Raw genomic sequence first — 16,736 nt, 5'->3', positions numbered from 1 at the left:
AGATTTAAGCTTTACTAACATCAGACAAATTTGCACCAACAATTGCGAAATGTTGATGCCTTTTTTCTAGATTCAATTATTATTTTAAAAAAATCCTAATAATTTATAAAATATTAATTTTTAATTGATCTGAGAAATCATTGAATCTATACTAGTAAAATTTGTAAGTAATAATGGAGTTGTTGCTGAAGTGTGGTTGTTGAAACAAATAAGCTTTCAATAACAATAATATTAGAATCAGATTATTTATTCAGTTAAGGACATTCTTTTATTATTCCTGTTTTACATGAAACTGATATGGTTGAAAGGAACAAGTCTATAGAATCAATGTCAATAATGTATTTATGACCTTTTTGTAGTTATTACGTAGTTTTGTGCTTTACTTTGAGTTATATTTTTTTCCACATCTTTTCATCATTCTGCATTGATAAAGTTTATGACTTCATTTCTGTATTCAGGATATCCATTTATAGCATGGTGGCCACCTTTTACTGAATATAACTGGGCGTTTGGAAAAAGTTCAAGAATCTCCTCTTTAACGTCACCACTAAAAAATAACGAACAAAAATTAGCACATATAAAATAAATTTGTGAACAGAACTATTTTGTACACAGAAAAATGTGCATTTCTGGCCATTAAAATTTGCTGCACTAACATAGAGTCCAAATAGCAGAATGAGAGGAGATTACACGTGAAATTAGCGAGAAATAAAGGCGTATAGATCCTTACAAAAATTAAAGGTATTTGTGAGGTTTATATGAGGTTGTTTTGAGGCGTCAAGGTTGATTTGAGGTTTATTTGAAGTTGATTTAAGAAACACCCTTAAAAGATCGATCTCCCAAGGTATATAATCAAGGCGGTCGAAGTTTTATTCGCATTTGAGCTTGATGGAAATCTACTTTAGTGCAGCCAGTTTAGGGAGGTTGTTTTCGATGCAATTGGTAAGTAGTGGAGATTCAATTAAAATTAGATAAAAACAATTATAATAATAAATTTTGGGTTGGTTGCCTTTGATGGGAGGTTGCTTTTGATGTAATTGGTAAGTAGTGAAGATTCAAATAAAATAAGATAAAAATAATTATAATAATAAATTTTGGGTTCGTTGCTTTTGATGGGAGGTTGCTTTTGATATAATTGGTAAGTAGTGAAGATTCAAATAAAATTAGATAAAAATAATTATAATAATAAATTTTAAAATCATTTTTCTGTGAGTGCAGGAGTGTATTTATACTCTCTATGTTTTAGTGCTCTGATTACGAGTATACTAATTTCCATAGTTTCTGAGGGAAATCAACATGATTTTTGGATGCAGCAACAACACCCAGCTTCGAAAAAATGATACAAATGGACTAAAAATTATATTTCTATTTGAAATAAAATAGAGATTTTTGGAAATTAAAATTATTTTTATTTAAATTAAATTTAGAATTTTTGCATTCAGGATATATAAAATACAAGATATTTTTTACTTTTAGTGAGGTTATAATCTCTTCATGGTACATTACAAGAACCTTATTCTCACTTAGAATTTAAATTTTTGAAAATTTTTCACGAGGCATTCGCTTATTCGGAATTGCTGTAGTTAGAATTGCTTTGATCAGACTTGCAATTTTTGAGTTAATCAAGCATGACTTTTTGACAATTCCTGTAGATTGAAAATTGCGTTAATCTTTTTTTTTTATTTGTCGAATAAAATGAAAATTATCCTAAGAATTAAAGTTAGTATGCTGCGTTTTTCAAGTGCTGTGTAATTGTGCTCTGTAATTAAAGAGTTTTAGATAAATTTTAGAAATCATTTTTAAACTTGGTTATAAAAAAAAGTTTGGAAGGAACATTACTGTCTAAGTGGGGAAAAGCACATTAGTAAATTCTGATTTATCACTAGCGATGTCAATCAGATCAAAGAAGAAATTGAAATCTTCAAGAATCAGCTTATTGTTAGATAAAGATGAAGGCGTTAATTTACTCGTTAAGAACTGTTTTGCAGAGCCATGAGACAAATTAAATTGTTTTTGACGATTTTAATATAGGTTGGTTTAAAGCGAAATTAATGACACTCAGGGATTCGAAGCTCCAGTTCTACATAACGCTTCCGTATGCTTCTTTAACATTAGAAAGACTGAAACTTAGTGTATACCTGTATTGCAGTCAAAATGACTGCATTCTGCAAGAATAACTAATGTGTAAAGAAATTTGCTTAATTAATTTTTAATATTTTTTATATTATTTACAGTTTTATAACAAGTTATTAGTAAATATCAGCAGTAAACAAAAATTACTTCACTTGACAAAAAAATAATTTATGCATTATTATTTGTACATTTTTTGCAAATGAAAAAGCAGTTAAAAAGCAGTCAAAATGACTTCCTTGGGCAATATAGTGTTAAATACATCATATCTGAATCACGTGCTCAAGACTTCTATTTAGAAAATAGTTTGAAATTGTCAACAGACGCCGTTGTATTACTAATATGTGAATATAAATGTTGAAAACACGGTGGTATGCTTTAAGAATATTGTTGGTCTTGGCCAACAGGTAAAGCAAATAAATCACACTAAGTTATAATTGATTAAAATATTTTGCAATTTCTTGAGTTTCTAACTGATGAACAGTAAGCTTTCTTTTTATTTTATTGTAATGAATCCTGCTGCCAAAATATCAAATTATTATATTTCGATGGAAACCTATACGTCTACGCAACATACATTTGAAGTTTAATTAAGACCCGTTGTAGAGCTACGAATCTCTGAGTATGGTAAGTTTAATTTTAACATTTCTATACCACTTTTAAATTAATTGATTTGGATAATGATAAATTTGATAAAAATAATAATAATAATTCAATAAATATTATTTATTATCATATTACATTGGAAGATTTTGAAAATATATATTAAGTATGTAAATGCGGAACACTTTGTAGTTGAGAGCATACAAAACCAAACTCTTACACTTTGAACACAGACTGTTCTCCATAAATGAAAAGAGCTGGCTTTTCATATTTACCACCAATAATAGTCAGATGTTTTACAGGATCTGCCTGGAGTTTGTCAAGAACATCAAGGTTTGCTTTCCATTTCCATTTGCTGTCTGAGAATTTTATTGGAATGTAATCAACGAACTTCTCATCGTAACTTAGAGTCTTATCCATCTAAATATAATTTATGGAAATTAGTTTTTCTAATATTATCCTCTTATAATTTAGCCTAACAAATTAAATATAAATCTGTTTTCAATCAATAATGTTCTCGAATTTCATTCAGGGAAATCTTTAATCTGATTTTTAAAATACTTATCAAAAAGGAATTAATACAAACAAACATATTCAAATTAATATTTAAGTAATTAAAAAATAAATTCTAAATCTGACGAATCGATATTTAGTAAGTTAGGGTAGAAATATTAAAAACAGAGTCTGACTGGAAGATGGATTTTTTCTCTTACCCTACCTTTCCTATTTATAGACAATATTTCTAAAAAAGTACGTTTTTAACGTACTTATCTACGTACTAAAGTACGTACCTTTCCTATTTTTAGACAATGCTTCGAAAAAGTACGTTTTTAATACTAAGGGTAAAGGTATTCAGCATCATGAAGTCACTAATAAAGTTCTTAATAAATGCATTCGTTATTAAATTATTAATTTGGATCGTGGATCATTTATAAAGAAATCGATGCAGTTATGAGATTTTGTTATGGCTCTTTACCCAATAAAATTTGCATCTATCAATTTAAATAAAATAAAATTTTATGAAAGAGAAACATTATCCTTACCGTTTTTAAGATACAAATTGTGTCATTAATGCAATACAAGGATGTTTTTCGAAAGCTCAATCATCCAACTAAATAACGCTTTTTTGCGAATAATACGCTATTTTCATAACTGCTGTGGTGTTTCAACAATTATTCATGATTGTTTGCCCTATTTAAAAGTTGAATAATTTTTAAAAATATTTAAGTTATTTGTCTCTCAAGAAGCCCATATAATGCTTTACGGTAAGATGGTTTAATAGTTAAAATTATCAAAAACTATAGTCTTGCCTGAAACTTTAGGCATACGACTATTGCCTTTTATTTTACTTTTCAAAAGACCTTATTAAAACACTGTTAATTAATATTTTTTGGTGCATTTTTTTAGTATATTTTCGCTTTAAAGGTTATTTATGATAAAAAATATCTAACAGCATATGATTTTACGACAATATGGCTTGAAAGTGTTAGGCATTAAAATATTACAATAAGTTTATTAATTTCTTTAGATTGGTTAAAAAATTTCTTTTACCCTCTGAAATTCTTTCTCTTTCTTTCTACAAACTAAACAAGCCATAAACTACGTCCTGAATGAGGTAAAATCATACTTCAGCACCCCACAAAAATTTAAAATTAAAATCAGAAAATAAAATTATTTAAATTAAAAAAATATTTTTTAAACTTTAAATTTGGAAGCTTGTTTGCCAAAATGTGTTTTAAGTCAATTAATAATTCTGAATATTGCACTTTTTGATTAATTTAAGGAGATTTAGGCATGCAAAATTTGGGATGAGACCTTTTCTGCACTGGTGCAATGGCTCATAATATATTTTATCTAAAACAAAAATACAGAAATCATGAGTGCATTGACTGTGATTAATATGCCTTATTTGTGCTTCTGGAGGCAAATTTAACTACGAAAATCAAAGCTTCATTAGACAGTAAATGAGGAATAAGACACAGATCATAAGGATGATGATATCAAAACAACTCCTTAATTCAAAATGACTATCATGACAAGGCAATCACAGTGAAGACGCAGATTAATAGGAAAAACTAAGCACCCAGAAAAGAATATGCAATAGCGAACATTAGCATTCATCATTAGCAGTGGACAGCGTCGGCGGAAGGCATTTTTTCGTCCCATGCGATACTGATAACGACGCCCTTAACTCGATTTTGGAAAAGTTATCTTTAAAAAAAAATTTCGAATTGCCTCTCCGGCTTAGTCATAACGCTGTTTAGAATTGTTTTTTATATTTTACATTAAAAAATTAATTTCAAATTTGAAATAGCATATATTTCGGACATTCTCATTAGCGACTATGTGATTCTCCAGATTTTGGTTCGTCACGGTTTAATAATAATATATAAACTTTTTTTGAAAGGAAAAAATATATGGTTTGCTTACCAATTTCAATAAAGAGTTATAAAAACTCGCAATTCTTTTTTTGGCTTTATCTTCATTTGCACCTTCAGGAATGAGTCTTAAAGCATCTCGTAAATAATCCAAATTTCCACCATACCGCTTTTGAACTTCTTCACTGAGGCCATTCGGTCGCATATCTTCCACGATTAGCTTCTCTACCTTTTCTGGCTTTTTATAAGAAATATACACATAGTCAAACTTAATCAATGTATAAATTAATGATTGATGGCCAAAATAAAGTAAGTATACATATTTACGAGCATAAAATTATTCGAATATCAAGTTTCGTTTATAAATGCACTAAAGCAAGTATACAAATTAAATTTACAGAGCCTTTCAATGAAAACAAATCAGATAACGTAGTTTTCTTAATACAAAGCTCATAGTTTTGATTCTATCAATTTGCTTGATCTAGATTATAGTACCTGTCTCTAAAAGTAATTATTCTTTTCAACAAGATGGTGTATATGGTTCAAAATTATAGCTTTGCCTCAAGTGTAAGGAGTTTAAACCATGGCCTTTTTTTTCCTTGCTTAAAGATCTTCGAAAAACAGTGTAATGTAATGATTTTTATCTGGATAGTGAAATATAAAAAATGTCACCTATTTGGGAATTTCTTCCAACAAGTAAAAAGCAGCAGTGGCTCAGGAGATAGAGCATTTGCCTCCCAATGAGGTAACCCAGGTTTGAATCCCAGAAATGGCTGGTAGGTATGGTTTCTGCTCCCAGCTCGTACCGACCATAGTGCTGGCGAGAAAATATCCTCAGTCGTAGTCATAGGTTAGAATCTCTTTGCCGTCGGGCTAACAGTGGGAGGTTTTCGTGGTTTCGTTCTTCGAGCAACGCAAATACAGGTTTGTTCCCTCAAAAATTCCTCCAGGAAGGCTAGTCTGTTCCAATGCTTGATCCAGGAGTGCCCTCATCTTCTAAGTTTGGCTCAAAATTACAAGACTACGGAGGAGTTGAAGATCGATAGTCGTAAGCTTGGAATTGGGTTGACTGTTCAACACCACAGTAATAAAATAAATCAAAGAAGTAAAGCATTTTTTATATACATTTTAAATATTTGTATATTTCAGACTTAAGACAATTCTCTGCACTAAGATGGTCATTATAGAATAACGTGGAATTTTTTATTTCCTCTGACAAAAGAGTGTCGAATCACACCCATACATGATTTTTACAAAAAAAATAAATAATAATAAATAAATAAATAAACATAGAGTGACAAAAATATTAAAAATACATCTTACGTATGTTAGAGTAAAATCGACAGCAATCTTTCCTCCCAAGCTATGGCCAAGTATAACTAGTTTATCTGTATCAAGTGTTTTCATTAAAAGAGGTAAGTCTGAAGCCATAGCTTTAAGATCTGTATCATTGCTCCATGGGCTGTCTCCATGATTACGCAAGTCAACGGTACATACCTAAAAATTTTACATTTCATGAATATCAGGATGCAGTTCAAGGTATGAAATAAAATTTCAAAGTAAATGAAGCTAAAATAAGACCGAATAAGTTCGTGTGAAACATTTGCTTTTTCAACAACATTATTTCAGTATGCCCAAGTTTAAGTATAAGCTACAAAATTAAAATTTTTTTCAAAAAGTAGTTACGTTTTTTTTCAGTAGCGGTAACCTTTCAGTTTCTTCATAAAATTTACACTGACTGCCTTGTTTAATCAACGCAAGTTTCTGTTTCGTTAAAATGACTATGATGTGGTATTGGACTATGGTTAGGTTTAGCTTGATATTGCTGTAAAAAATCATTTTAACGGTTATCGAAAGAATGAGTAAGACCATGAATGAAAAGAAAATAGAGGTTAATCAAATTTAAAAAGATAAAGAATTCATCAAAAGTTCATAGAAAATTTAAATCAATAATCTCTTAATTTTTCGTGAAGCTATATAAGAAGTCAAAAGCAGAAAAATTTAAATAATGAGAGTGATCATGTCTTTACTAAAGTCCATGCAGAAATTCATCAAGATGTTAGAGAGTTGCTTAATCAATATTTATAAAAAATTCCGTAATTATGTATATTTATAGTACATACTGAATTTTTTTACATGAAAACGAAAATTTTACATGACCTGGGGGCGTTAAGCAATAAAATTTTCAATCCCTGTTGTTTTTACAACTTACTTTTCTAGCTGTTTTTAATGCGAGATCATGCATTAAATCCATATACATTCCCTGAAATCCCAAAAAACCATGCACTAAGAGAATTGGTGCTCGGTCATCTTTTTGACCATTTAATGTAATTCTTAAACATGTATGTGCCAAGTGGAGTGGCTCAGTTGTGTTCGTTCTAAAGAAAAAATTAAGAAACATAATAAGTTTCAATAACATTGCCCCGAATGTATATATATATATATATATATATATATATATATATATATATATATGCGAGGAAAATTGAGAAAAATAATAAGTTTTATTTACTACGCATAAGCTGCAAGTACATAGAACTCATAAAATTAGTTCAAAATAAACAGAAAACAAGGGAAAAAATGTAAAGGTTTTCTAAAGGAGAGGAAGAAAATTAAAAAATGTTTTTAAAAATATTCAAAAATATAAAAAAATTTTAAAACTTAAAAAGTAAAAAATAAACAATAATTGGAAAATAAAATAAAATAAAATAAAGAAAAGATATAATTTCGTAAACAGCTCACACAATTACACATGAAAAAAATAGTGCTTTCTAATTTAGTATTAATATGGCCAGAGCAAAACATTTCAATGCAATAGTGTGAGGAGCACCAAAAAAATTGAAACAAAAATAGAATTTATTAAGCCAAAAATGCAAAATAAGAAAAAATGCAAAAGAAAACAATCAAGCAATTACAGAAAATAAATATTCAACAAAATGCAGAATAAAAATCAAAATATATAAAGCGAATAGTGAATTCAAATGTACTTACACGCATCTTTCAAATTATCTGAAATTATTTAAAATGCTTTCGTAACAAGTTTTCCAGATTATAGAATATGAAAGTAGAAGCGTAAATAGAGAATGAAGGGAATCAACTATTGATTTCATAATTTAAATTAAAATTGTAAAATTAATAAGAAAATTTTTAGTTACTTACCGTAATGGTTCTGAAAACACGCAGTTGCTTATTTCCAGTAACACTGTCAAGCACAAAATAGCTTTAAGTGGCTTCATTTTCATCTAGAAATGAAAAATCAAACGAAATGTTGAAAAATTAAGAATATTAAGAATAACGCTTATACGTTATCTGTCTGTTTATACAGTATTAGATTGAAAAAACGCCGTGCCTTGAACTAATTTTTAGACAACTACAAATGATTTTATTTCTCTTTGGTCAACTCAAATAAAATGTCTGAGGTGGGCAATGGTTTTGAGAAATAAAAAACTGCAAAAATTTAGGATATTTTTAAATTTTTTTAGCCATTATGAACGTCATCATTATGAGCTGAGCGACGCAGCGGGTGCGAACATTTGAACACACCAAAATTAAAGAGCAGTAAATTCCATCTCGAATGGTATACTTAAACAATAATTCTAATTGATTGGTCTGGGCAGAATCAGTACTCGCAAAATAAGTCGCATTTTCCACTTCTGATGAAAAACACATTAAATATATAAGTGTGAAAGCATTAAATGGGGAAGTGTGTGACAAAATAATAAAAAAATAGAAGTGTGAAAATTCTGGAGCTAAAAAGTTTGCTCTCCAAGGCTTACTCTCTTATAAAATAACGACCATTTCTACCCATAGATAACCATAAATCATTTCTACTCATAGCAGAAAATCAAAGCTAAACGTAATGCTGTTTTTCCAGATTTCTGGGTAATAAAACTGCTATATTGTTTCATTGTTCAATTTGGTTCTCCACGTTTTATTAAGAAGAGCTGAGGTGGAAGAAGCAGGGCCCGACATAGCCTAATTGGGACCCGGGACAAAAACTTCTTTGCCCCCCCCTCCCTGCTTCACTACTTCAGTAAAGCAGAACAGAGCTTTATGGAGGCATTTAAATTTTTCATCTCATTATAAATAACAGGAAAATTGAATATATCCTAAAATAGCTTCTAATGACAAACGAAATGTCGTTCTGTCCATTTTATTGATTTTCTGACAATTCTACGTCCATCATGCCGAATGGAGTTTTCTGATTGTTGACTTTGTCATCTAGCTGCAAAAATTTCATATCCTTGCTGACATTAGGGTGGAATTCAGCTAAAATTTCGCAATTATGATATCTCAATTTAGCCAATCAAAAGCCTGTATTTTGTAAAGATACCGCATTTTGCGATCAGTAAAAATACGGGCACTTGATTGGCAAAATTTGACCATCGTAATTGCGAAAATTTAGCTGAATTCCGTCCTAGAAAGTCATGAATTTGCGAAACATAAATTGTGTTCATAATATAGATTAATGAAGAAGCTGATATTAAACTGACAAATTTTACACTGTATTGATATTTTGCTTAAAGAAAGTTCATTACAGAAGGAAATGTAAAATAAATTTTCCATTCGATTTGGGCTAATATTTTATATTGCTAATATTTTCCTTGCTAATATTTTATTTTGTTTCTTCTTTTTCCTCCTTTTACTATTTTAGAGCAAACACAATTTATAGCACCGCTTAATATCGTTACGTGGACTACGAACGTAAATCTCGTTTGTTTCTTAATTTGAATTTAGGGCAGTTAGATGATAAAATATATTTATCGAATATTTATCGTACATATCATATTTTATTAAAGTCAAATAAATTTTTCAACTTGAAAATAAAATTTAAATTATGCAGTATCGAATCAGAAAGAACTATCAATGAATTTAGTTAAGAGACGCATTTAACAATAATATATATATATCAAATAAATGTATATCAGATAAATAAAAAAATATCCTGGTGTTAGGAAAACTGTATGAAACTTTCGCAAGTTTGAGTAGTGATAGCAGGTTAAATTTTTTTTCCTTAATAAGTTTTGAAATTCAAAAATGGAAATATTTTTTTTTCATAATGCCTCATATAAAATTGTCATTTTGTGCATTAATGTGGATTATAATGGATATATAATGGATAAAAACATGTAGGGGGCCATAGCTTGTCCGCAATGTAAAAGTAGCATTAGTAGAACAAAGGTTTTAGGTTTTTTTGCAATTTCAATTGAAGTTTAAAAAAAATTTATTGCTGAGGAAACACGTTACCTTTTAGCTTGACCCATAAAGACTGTCACCTCTGGTAAAATAAACAAATTTTAAAAAGAACATTGCTTTTTAGAAATAGCATATATTTCGGACATTCTCAATAGCGACTATGTGATTTTTCACATTCACTTGTTAAAGCTGACATTCTCCAGATTTTGGTTTGTAACGGTTTATTAGTAATAAAAAAATTTTCATATCTCAAAATTTTTCATATTATACGCTTTTTATATGTCAGTTTTGAATCACAAACGATTGAAAGCGATCATAACGCCTTTTTCATTAGAAGCTAAAAACTTCGCAAACTTTATGACTAATAATTCCGACCAAACTATTCAATTAAATTTTATATTTAATTTTATCACTCAACGCGGAATTTACTGCTCCTTAATGTTGGCGCTTTCGAAAATTTTAGCCCGATTCATCGTTTATCATTGATAAGGCAAAAACTGATATATATGACTAAAATTTCGCGATTTTTTGTCTCTGAAATGTTTAACTCACACTAGAAAGATTCGAAAAATTTATATTGTTCTAATTTGCGATAAGTGAAAAAAAAACCTTTCAGCTTTCTGGGAATTAGTTCGAACCAAAAATCTAATTTAAATGTGATTTCAATGTAAATGCATGCATTGATCATGAACGAGTAATATTAAAATGCATTTGATCAGAGAAGTTAGAAAAAACTGCACTTACCAAGAGCAGTCGATTGAATAATAATCTTTCTAGCTTTCTTGGTTATAGTTTCCATACCGTTGCGAACAATCGATATTTATATAGATTCTTGTTTCAATAATATACTCATCTTTTCTATTTTTCAGGCAGTTGTCCGATTAATACACGAAAGGTCAAGGGAAGATAACAAAAGATTTCCTTCCATATTTTCCTCCTTCCTTAAGATTAGTTTGTTTGCCTCACTGTTTGTAACCTCACCTAATTTTGACAGGAAATTATTAAATATTACAATACATTTGTTTTGCGTATTTCATGTCAAAATATTACGAATTATAAAATGATTTATATAATTCTTACTCTTAAACTGAGCATGATAATTATATAGCTATAACTAAAAGCTTTTCCCTTTCTAAGCATTAAACAATTTCAATATCTAATAAGAAATAATTAATAATTTACTTATTAATGGTATTTGATTATATATAGAATGCATCAGTGATTGATAATCGATACATTAAAATTAGTTGATATATCGGAATTTATTTGAAATTGATAAATATCCTTTTATTCTAACGCTTTCTTCTTTATACAAGAAAAATATTTCAAGAATTTTTAATGAAACTAGAATTGAATAAGCCTTATCCAATGGGGTTCTGAACGATAAGAGTTACGCTTACCTGGTGTATGACACGTTCACTTCATAATTATGAATTACGTAAACATTTTTGGAATACTCTTAGAAATTTCCTTAAAATTCAAATAGCTGCCCGGTATTTTATACGGCCAGCTTCCCTCTTTGAGAAAGCTTAGTACCTTCAGTTGTAATGGATTCCATCCATCAAAATTAGTTGAGTTGACCGTTAATTTTTGCAGTCAGCTCATTTCTCTATAAAAAAAACCGTCCAGTGCCTGTAATTGTTATGAACTTCAGCGAAATTAGCACAGTTGATCATACATTTATGCGCAAAATTTCTGTGTGGAAAAACAATTTATTTCCAGTTAACCCCTTCCTTCTCACTCCCGTGAAACTGACGGGGTGAATTTTCGCCCTCTATTTCTCGCTCCCGTGATACTGACGGGCTGGAGCGATCAGTAGTAACGCGCCAATAAGAATAAAACTAATTCATTTCTTTTGGACGGAAAACATTTTATTTCTCATTTTACATAAGATGGCAGTACCAGGATATTTTTAGTTTTATTGTAGCTAGTTAGTTTATTTTAAACTAGGTGTCTGCACTAATCAAATACGTAATACAAATACAAAAGCGAAAAAAAAGGCGCTCTTATGACCGTTTTCTTGAAAATTAACCGATCGTTAAGGGGCTAACACCAAATCAAGAGTTCGTACACTCCTTAAGGGATCTAAACACGAGTAATGAAGAATGCTTACACCAAGCTCACACACATTTACACCATTCAGGAAATAAACTAGCTACCGAAATACCAAGTAATACCTATGAGTACGTTTGGAAGACATCAACTGGCAATGATAGATTGTATGCTATTTATAATGAGAAGTTGTAAGTTCTACACAAATAGAACTTTATTCTTATAAAAATATATGTATGTTTTTAGTTGAGTAATAAATATAATTATGATTTCATAAGAAAATTTACATGTATGTATATTAATCATTTAAACTACTTTAAACCCTTCTTCTATTAAACTATAACTTCTATTTGCTTCAGTTCTATTAAGCCGAATTCGGATTTGATTTAGTGTTCTTCCTGCTCTGTTCAGATGCTTGAGTTAGAAACTAATTTTATTTCAAGAATTGTTGTGTGTTATGCATTATAAATTAATTGTTTTTACTGTAAATTGAATCATAAAAATAGCTTTATTAGCTTTTATGTGAATTATATCTTATTTTCATTAAAACTATTTGTGTTTCTAAACACGTAAAAGGGTGGCAACTACTTGACATAGAAAAAAGTATAATGGAACATTCCTGATTTTTAAAGACACCAAGAACTGCCCTCGATATTTAATTAAGTCAAGAATTGCTGCTTGTTTCACTGTATCTTTTTGGAATAAAATAGTTGCAAACATTTCTGGTGTTAAGATATACTTTGTTTTTTTTTTACAGCGTAGATTGTTTACAATCACGCACGGAGTGGTGTGAGATTTAATCATCTTGCTCGTTGTTATAAATACATCTAAGAAAGTTAGAAGTTATGGTTACACAATGCATACTTGTTTTTAGTTATGTCGAAAGCATAATTCTGTTTTAATTTATATGCCACGTCAATTAAAATAAATAATTTTTCAATATTTAATTTTTATCAAATTCTATTTTTTTGAACCTAGTTTGAATTTACTTACTTCTCTGCTGGGAAGATGCTTGATTTACAAACTAATTTTATTTAAGAATTAGTTGGTATATGCATCCCGAAATAATTGTTCTTACTTTAGATTGTTTAGTAAAAACAAATTTGCTGACTCTTAAGTCTTACATCTTACTGCTATTAAACATTCTCGAGTTAGTGAGCACCAAAAATAGAGGCAACTATTTAACTTCAAAAGTAATGTAAAGAAACAATCTTGGTGTTTTACTACAGCAAGAACTATCTTTGGGGTTTGATTACACTAAGGTATATCTGTATAGTTTCACTACACCATTTTTTGTCTTAAGTAGTTACCAACATTTTTGGTCTTAAGGCGGCACAGTACTTAATTTTCGACCAAAATTTCGATATTTTTTTTATTGCATTTTTTGAAAAATTGAACATTTTTAAGTATGCGCACAAAATTTCAGAGCGATACTTTGATTTTAAAAGAAGTTATGACATTTTTTAATAGTTATTGTCACTACACAGCTGTCAAAGGGGGCGTGGCTCAATGTAAACAAACATTCAATGCCTGCGTTTTTAGCAACAAAAATATGCCATAAATCAGTTTTGATTTTAGTAGATAAAAGCTATAAGCTAAAGCAAATTACCAAGTGATATTTTTCATATGCAGTGTACACATCTAATTGATTATTTTGTTCTTTAGAGTGCTTCTAGCTGGTTATCAACGTTTTTTTAGAACGACAGTCTTTTTCAAGGACATATTTGAATACTTTTTTGTTATCGTTTCGTTATTTATTTTGTTAAATAGTTAGTTATATTTTTATTTGTTGCTTTTTGTTATATATTTTTTAAAATGCCACGCAGAAAACGAGCATGCAGTGCACTTCAACGAAGTGCTCTGATACGTTGGAGCAATGGTCAAAGCACCAATTTGTGTTTTATTTATTCATTTTTATGAATGGAATTAAAAGTAATAACATACTTTAATTGTTGACAAATCTTAAAATATTTCTTAGTAATTAGATTATATAAAATTTTCATTGCTAGTTCATATTTTTTTCTGAATAAAGCTACGTAGATAATTATGTGAATTGTGGGAATATCTGATTTTATTTTAGTATTATTTTTCAGACACATTAAGCTTATTTAAAAATTCACATTTTTAGTTTTATTAAATTTGATTTAAATCATTGAATTTTTTTTAACAACTGATATCAAGTATAATCTATAAAAATTTGAGTAAAAATATGTTAAATATTCTTGCTTGTAATGAAGTAATATCATTTTTTCGACTCTTAATTTCATGGTACTATATTGTATGCAAAAACTGCTGAAACTTTCTTATAAATAGACTCTAAGCTTTCAAATTTGTTTTTGGTACTCATTAATATATAAATATATGGTAAATAATTATTTGCATACAAGTTGCGTATGCGATTTCTCTAAATAAATTTTTTTCTTGTTTAAAAACTTTAAATGCCTTTTTCTCAGCTTTCTATTTTGGGGTATTTCAATGCATTCAAAATGCTAAGGCTTTTTAAAAAATGACTCAGAGAAATGACTAAAATTTTTTATGAGTGTTTTGAGATACATGTAGGGAAGACACTAGGCTTTCAAAATCCCGGGTCCCTGGGACCCATGACTTTTAAAAAACTGGGTCCTTTTGAAAAAAAATGGGTCCTTTACATAAATTTTTAAACAAATATAATCTTTCTGAAAAATACTTAATAGATTATTAGTACATGAATTATAACAATTATAATGCTGTAATATGCTAATATTGAAATATAATAGAAAAATAAAATAAAACAAAATCTAAATTTATGTAAAATATTTTTATTAGTGTGCTTCCCTCTCTACTTATTTACACTGCTTCCCCCTCTACGTATTTTACAAGACTGAAATATCTTATGTGCTCTTATCATCATTAATGTTTTCAGTTTTCCTTCAGATATCCTATTTCGAGCACATGTCTTTATTCTTTTCATGGCTGAAAAGCCTCTCTCAGCATCAGCTGATGAAATTGGCAATACTGAGGCTATCTTTGCTAATTTAGAAAATTCTGGAAATTCATCACTATACTGTTTGATGAAGATTCTAAGAAAGTCTTTCATACTCATAGATTTAAAGTTTAATACGATCTGTTTAAAATACTGAAAGTTATTTTTAAGTTTATCACCAGAAATCAATTCTCCAAATGTTCTAATCAATAAATCAATATCTTCTGACCCATAATTCAGTAATTCCTCTGAATTCGTTGGATAATTAAACGGGTTTAACATCGAATCTAGTGATTTTAATACATCTAATGACTCCGCTGGGAAACGAAACTTTAAATTACCTACAACTTCAGATATAAAATTAGACTTAAAATGTTCATTTAAAGTTTGCTTTCCAAGTTTTATATTCTGATAAACAACATCATCTCCATCATTAGTACAATTTTCAATATAATTATTTTCATGCTCCCCCTTATTACCTTTAAGATTCTCTAAAACACTTATACAACTGGATACCATTACATTCACCTTAGAGAAAATCACATTTTGATGCTGAAATAATACATTTAATTTTTTTACTGGCTCTAAAACGTCCAGTATGATCGCAAGTAAAAATGGGAAATTGGCATTCTTTATTTTTGACAACAAACCTTTTGTTTTTACAGAGTTTAAATCGTTCTTTTTTTCGGCGATATGCTCAAGTGCCTCTACAATGGACCCAAAGCACTGGATTACAGCGCTCACCACTTCATACAAGCTCAGCCATCGAACATTTTTGGGTTCTTTCAATTTTATTTCCGATATTTCATTTATTTGAAAAATTTGACGTAGCACAGATTCTCTGACAGGACTATCATCGAAAAAATGGTAAAGTTGCTGCAAAGTATTCTCCAGGTCTTTAGTCTGTTTAATATTTTTCGCTGCTTGTGACAAGGCCAAAGAAACCCTGTGAGCAGAACAGTGAATTTGCAGCAAATGCGTTGCACCAGCAGTCTTTAATCGCACACCAACACCGCCTTTACAGCCAGTCATTACTGCTGCACCATCAGTGCCAAGACCAACAATTTTATTTAAATCAATGTTTAATTTTTCCATTGTAGATTTTAAAGAATTGACAATTGTATCAGCCTTTCCATCATTTATGTTTAATTATCATCCATCATTTATGTTTTCCATCATTTATGTTTTATTATGTCCACAAACGCGGTTTTACCATACCCATCTTCATCTATGTAAGTTAAATACACAATAAGTTTTTTAAAATTTGAAACGTCACACGACTCATCACAAATAATTCCGAAAAAAGATGATGGTTTAAATTTCTGTATCAAAAGTTCCTCAATAGCTTGGGCGGATGCTGATGTCATATCAGAGACAGACTGTTTAGATTGGTAAGTACTAGTCTGAAAATTCAC

General features: G+C 29.4%; 1 protein-coding gene across 2 annotated transcripts; it reads right to left on the bottom strand.

The window, feature by feature from the left end:
- Nucleotides 1-226: 226 nt before the first annotated feature.
- On the bottom strand, nucleotides 227-11,189 carry LOC122268208 (sn-1-specific diacylglycerol lipase ABHD11). Of its 2 annotated transcripts, none has more exons than XM_016074654.5 (7): nucleotides 11,052-11,189; nucleotides 8,271-8,353; nucleotides 7,324-7,489; nucleotides 6,435-6,608; nucleotides 5,164-5,349; nucleotides 2,954-3,153; nucleotides 227-547 (listed from the first exon to the last, which is right to left on the bottom strand). In XM_016074654.5, the coding sequence occupies exons 2-7, from the start codon at nucleotides 8,351-8,353 to the stop codon at nucleotides 415-417; spliced, it is 942 nt and encodes a 313-aa protein (XP_015930140.2). In that variant the 5' UTR covers nucleotides 11,052-11,189; the 3' UTR covers nucleotides 227-414. The 2 variants fall into 2 exon arrangements, with proteins under 2 accessions (XP_015930140.2, XP_015930141.2); XM_016074655.5 differs by having other exon boundaries at nucleotides 3,009-3,153; nucleotides 11,052-11,104.
- Between the last annotated feature and the right edge of the window lie 5,547 nt (nucleotides 11,190-16,736).

This window comes from Parasteatoda tepidariorum, chromosome 11 (assembly GCF_982258835.1).
Source record: "Parasteatoda tepidariorum strain Cologne lab strain chromosome 11, Ptep-v5.0, whole genome shotgun sequence".
Classification (NCBI taxonomy): domain Eukaryota; kingdom Metazoa; phylum Arthropoda; class Arachnida; order Araneae; family Theridiidae; genus Parasteatoda; species Parasteatoda tepidariorum.
Note: the sequence above shows the minus strand (reverse complement) of the source record. Positions and strands in the feature narration are given on the sequence as shown.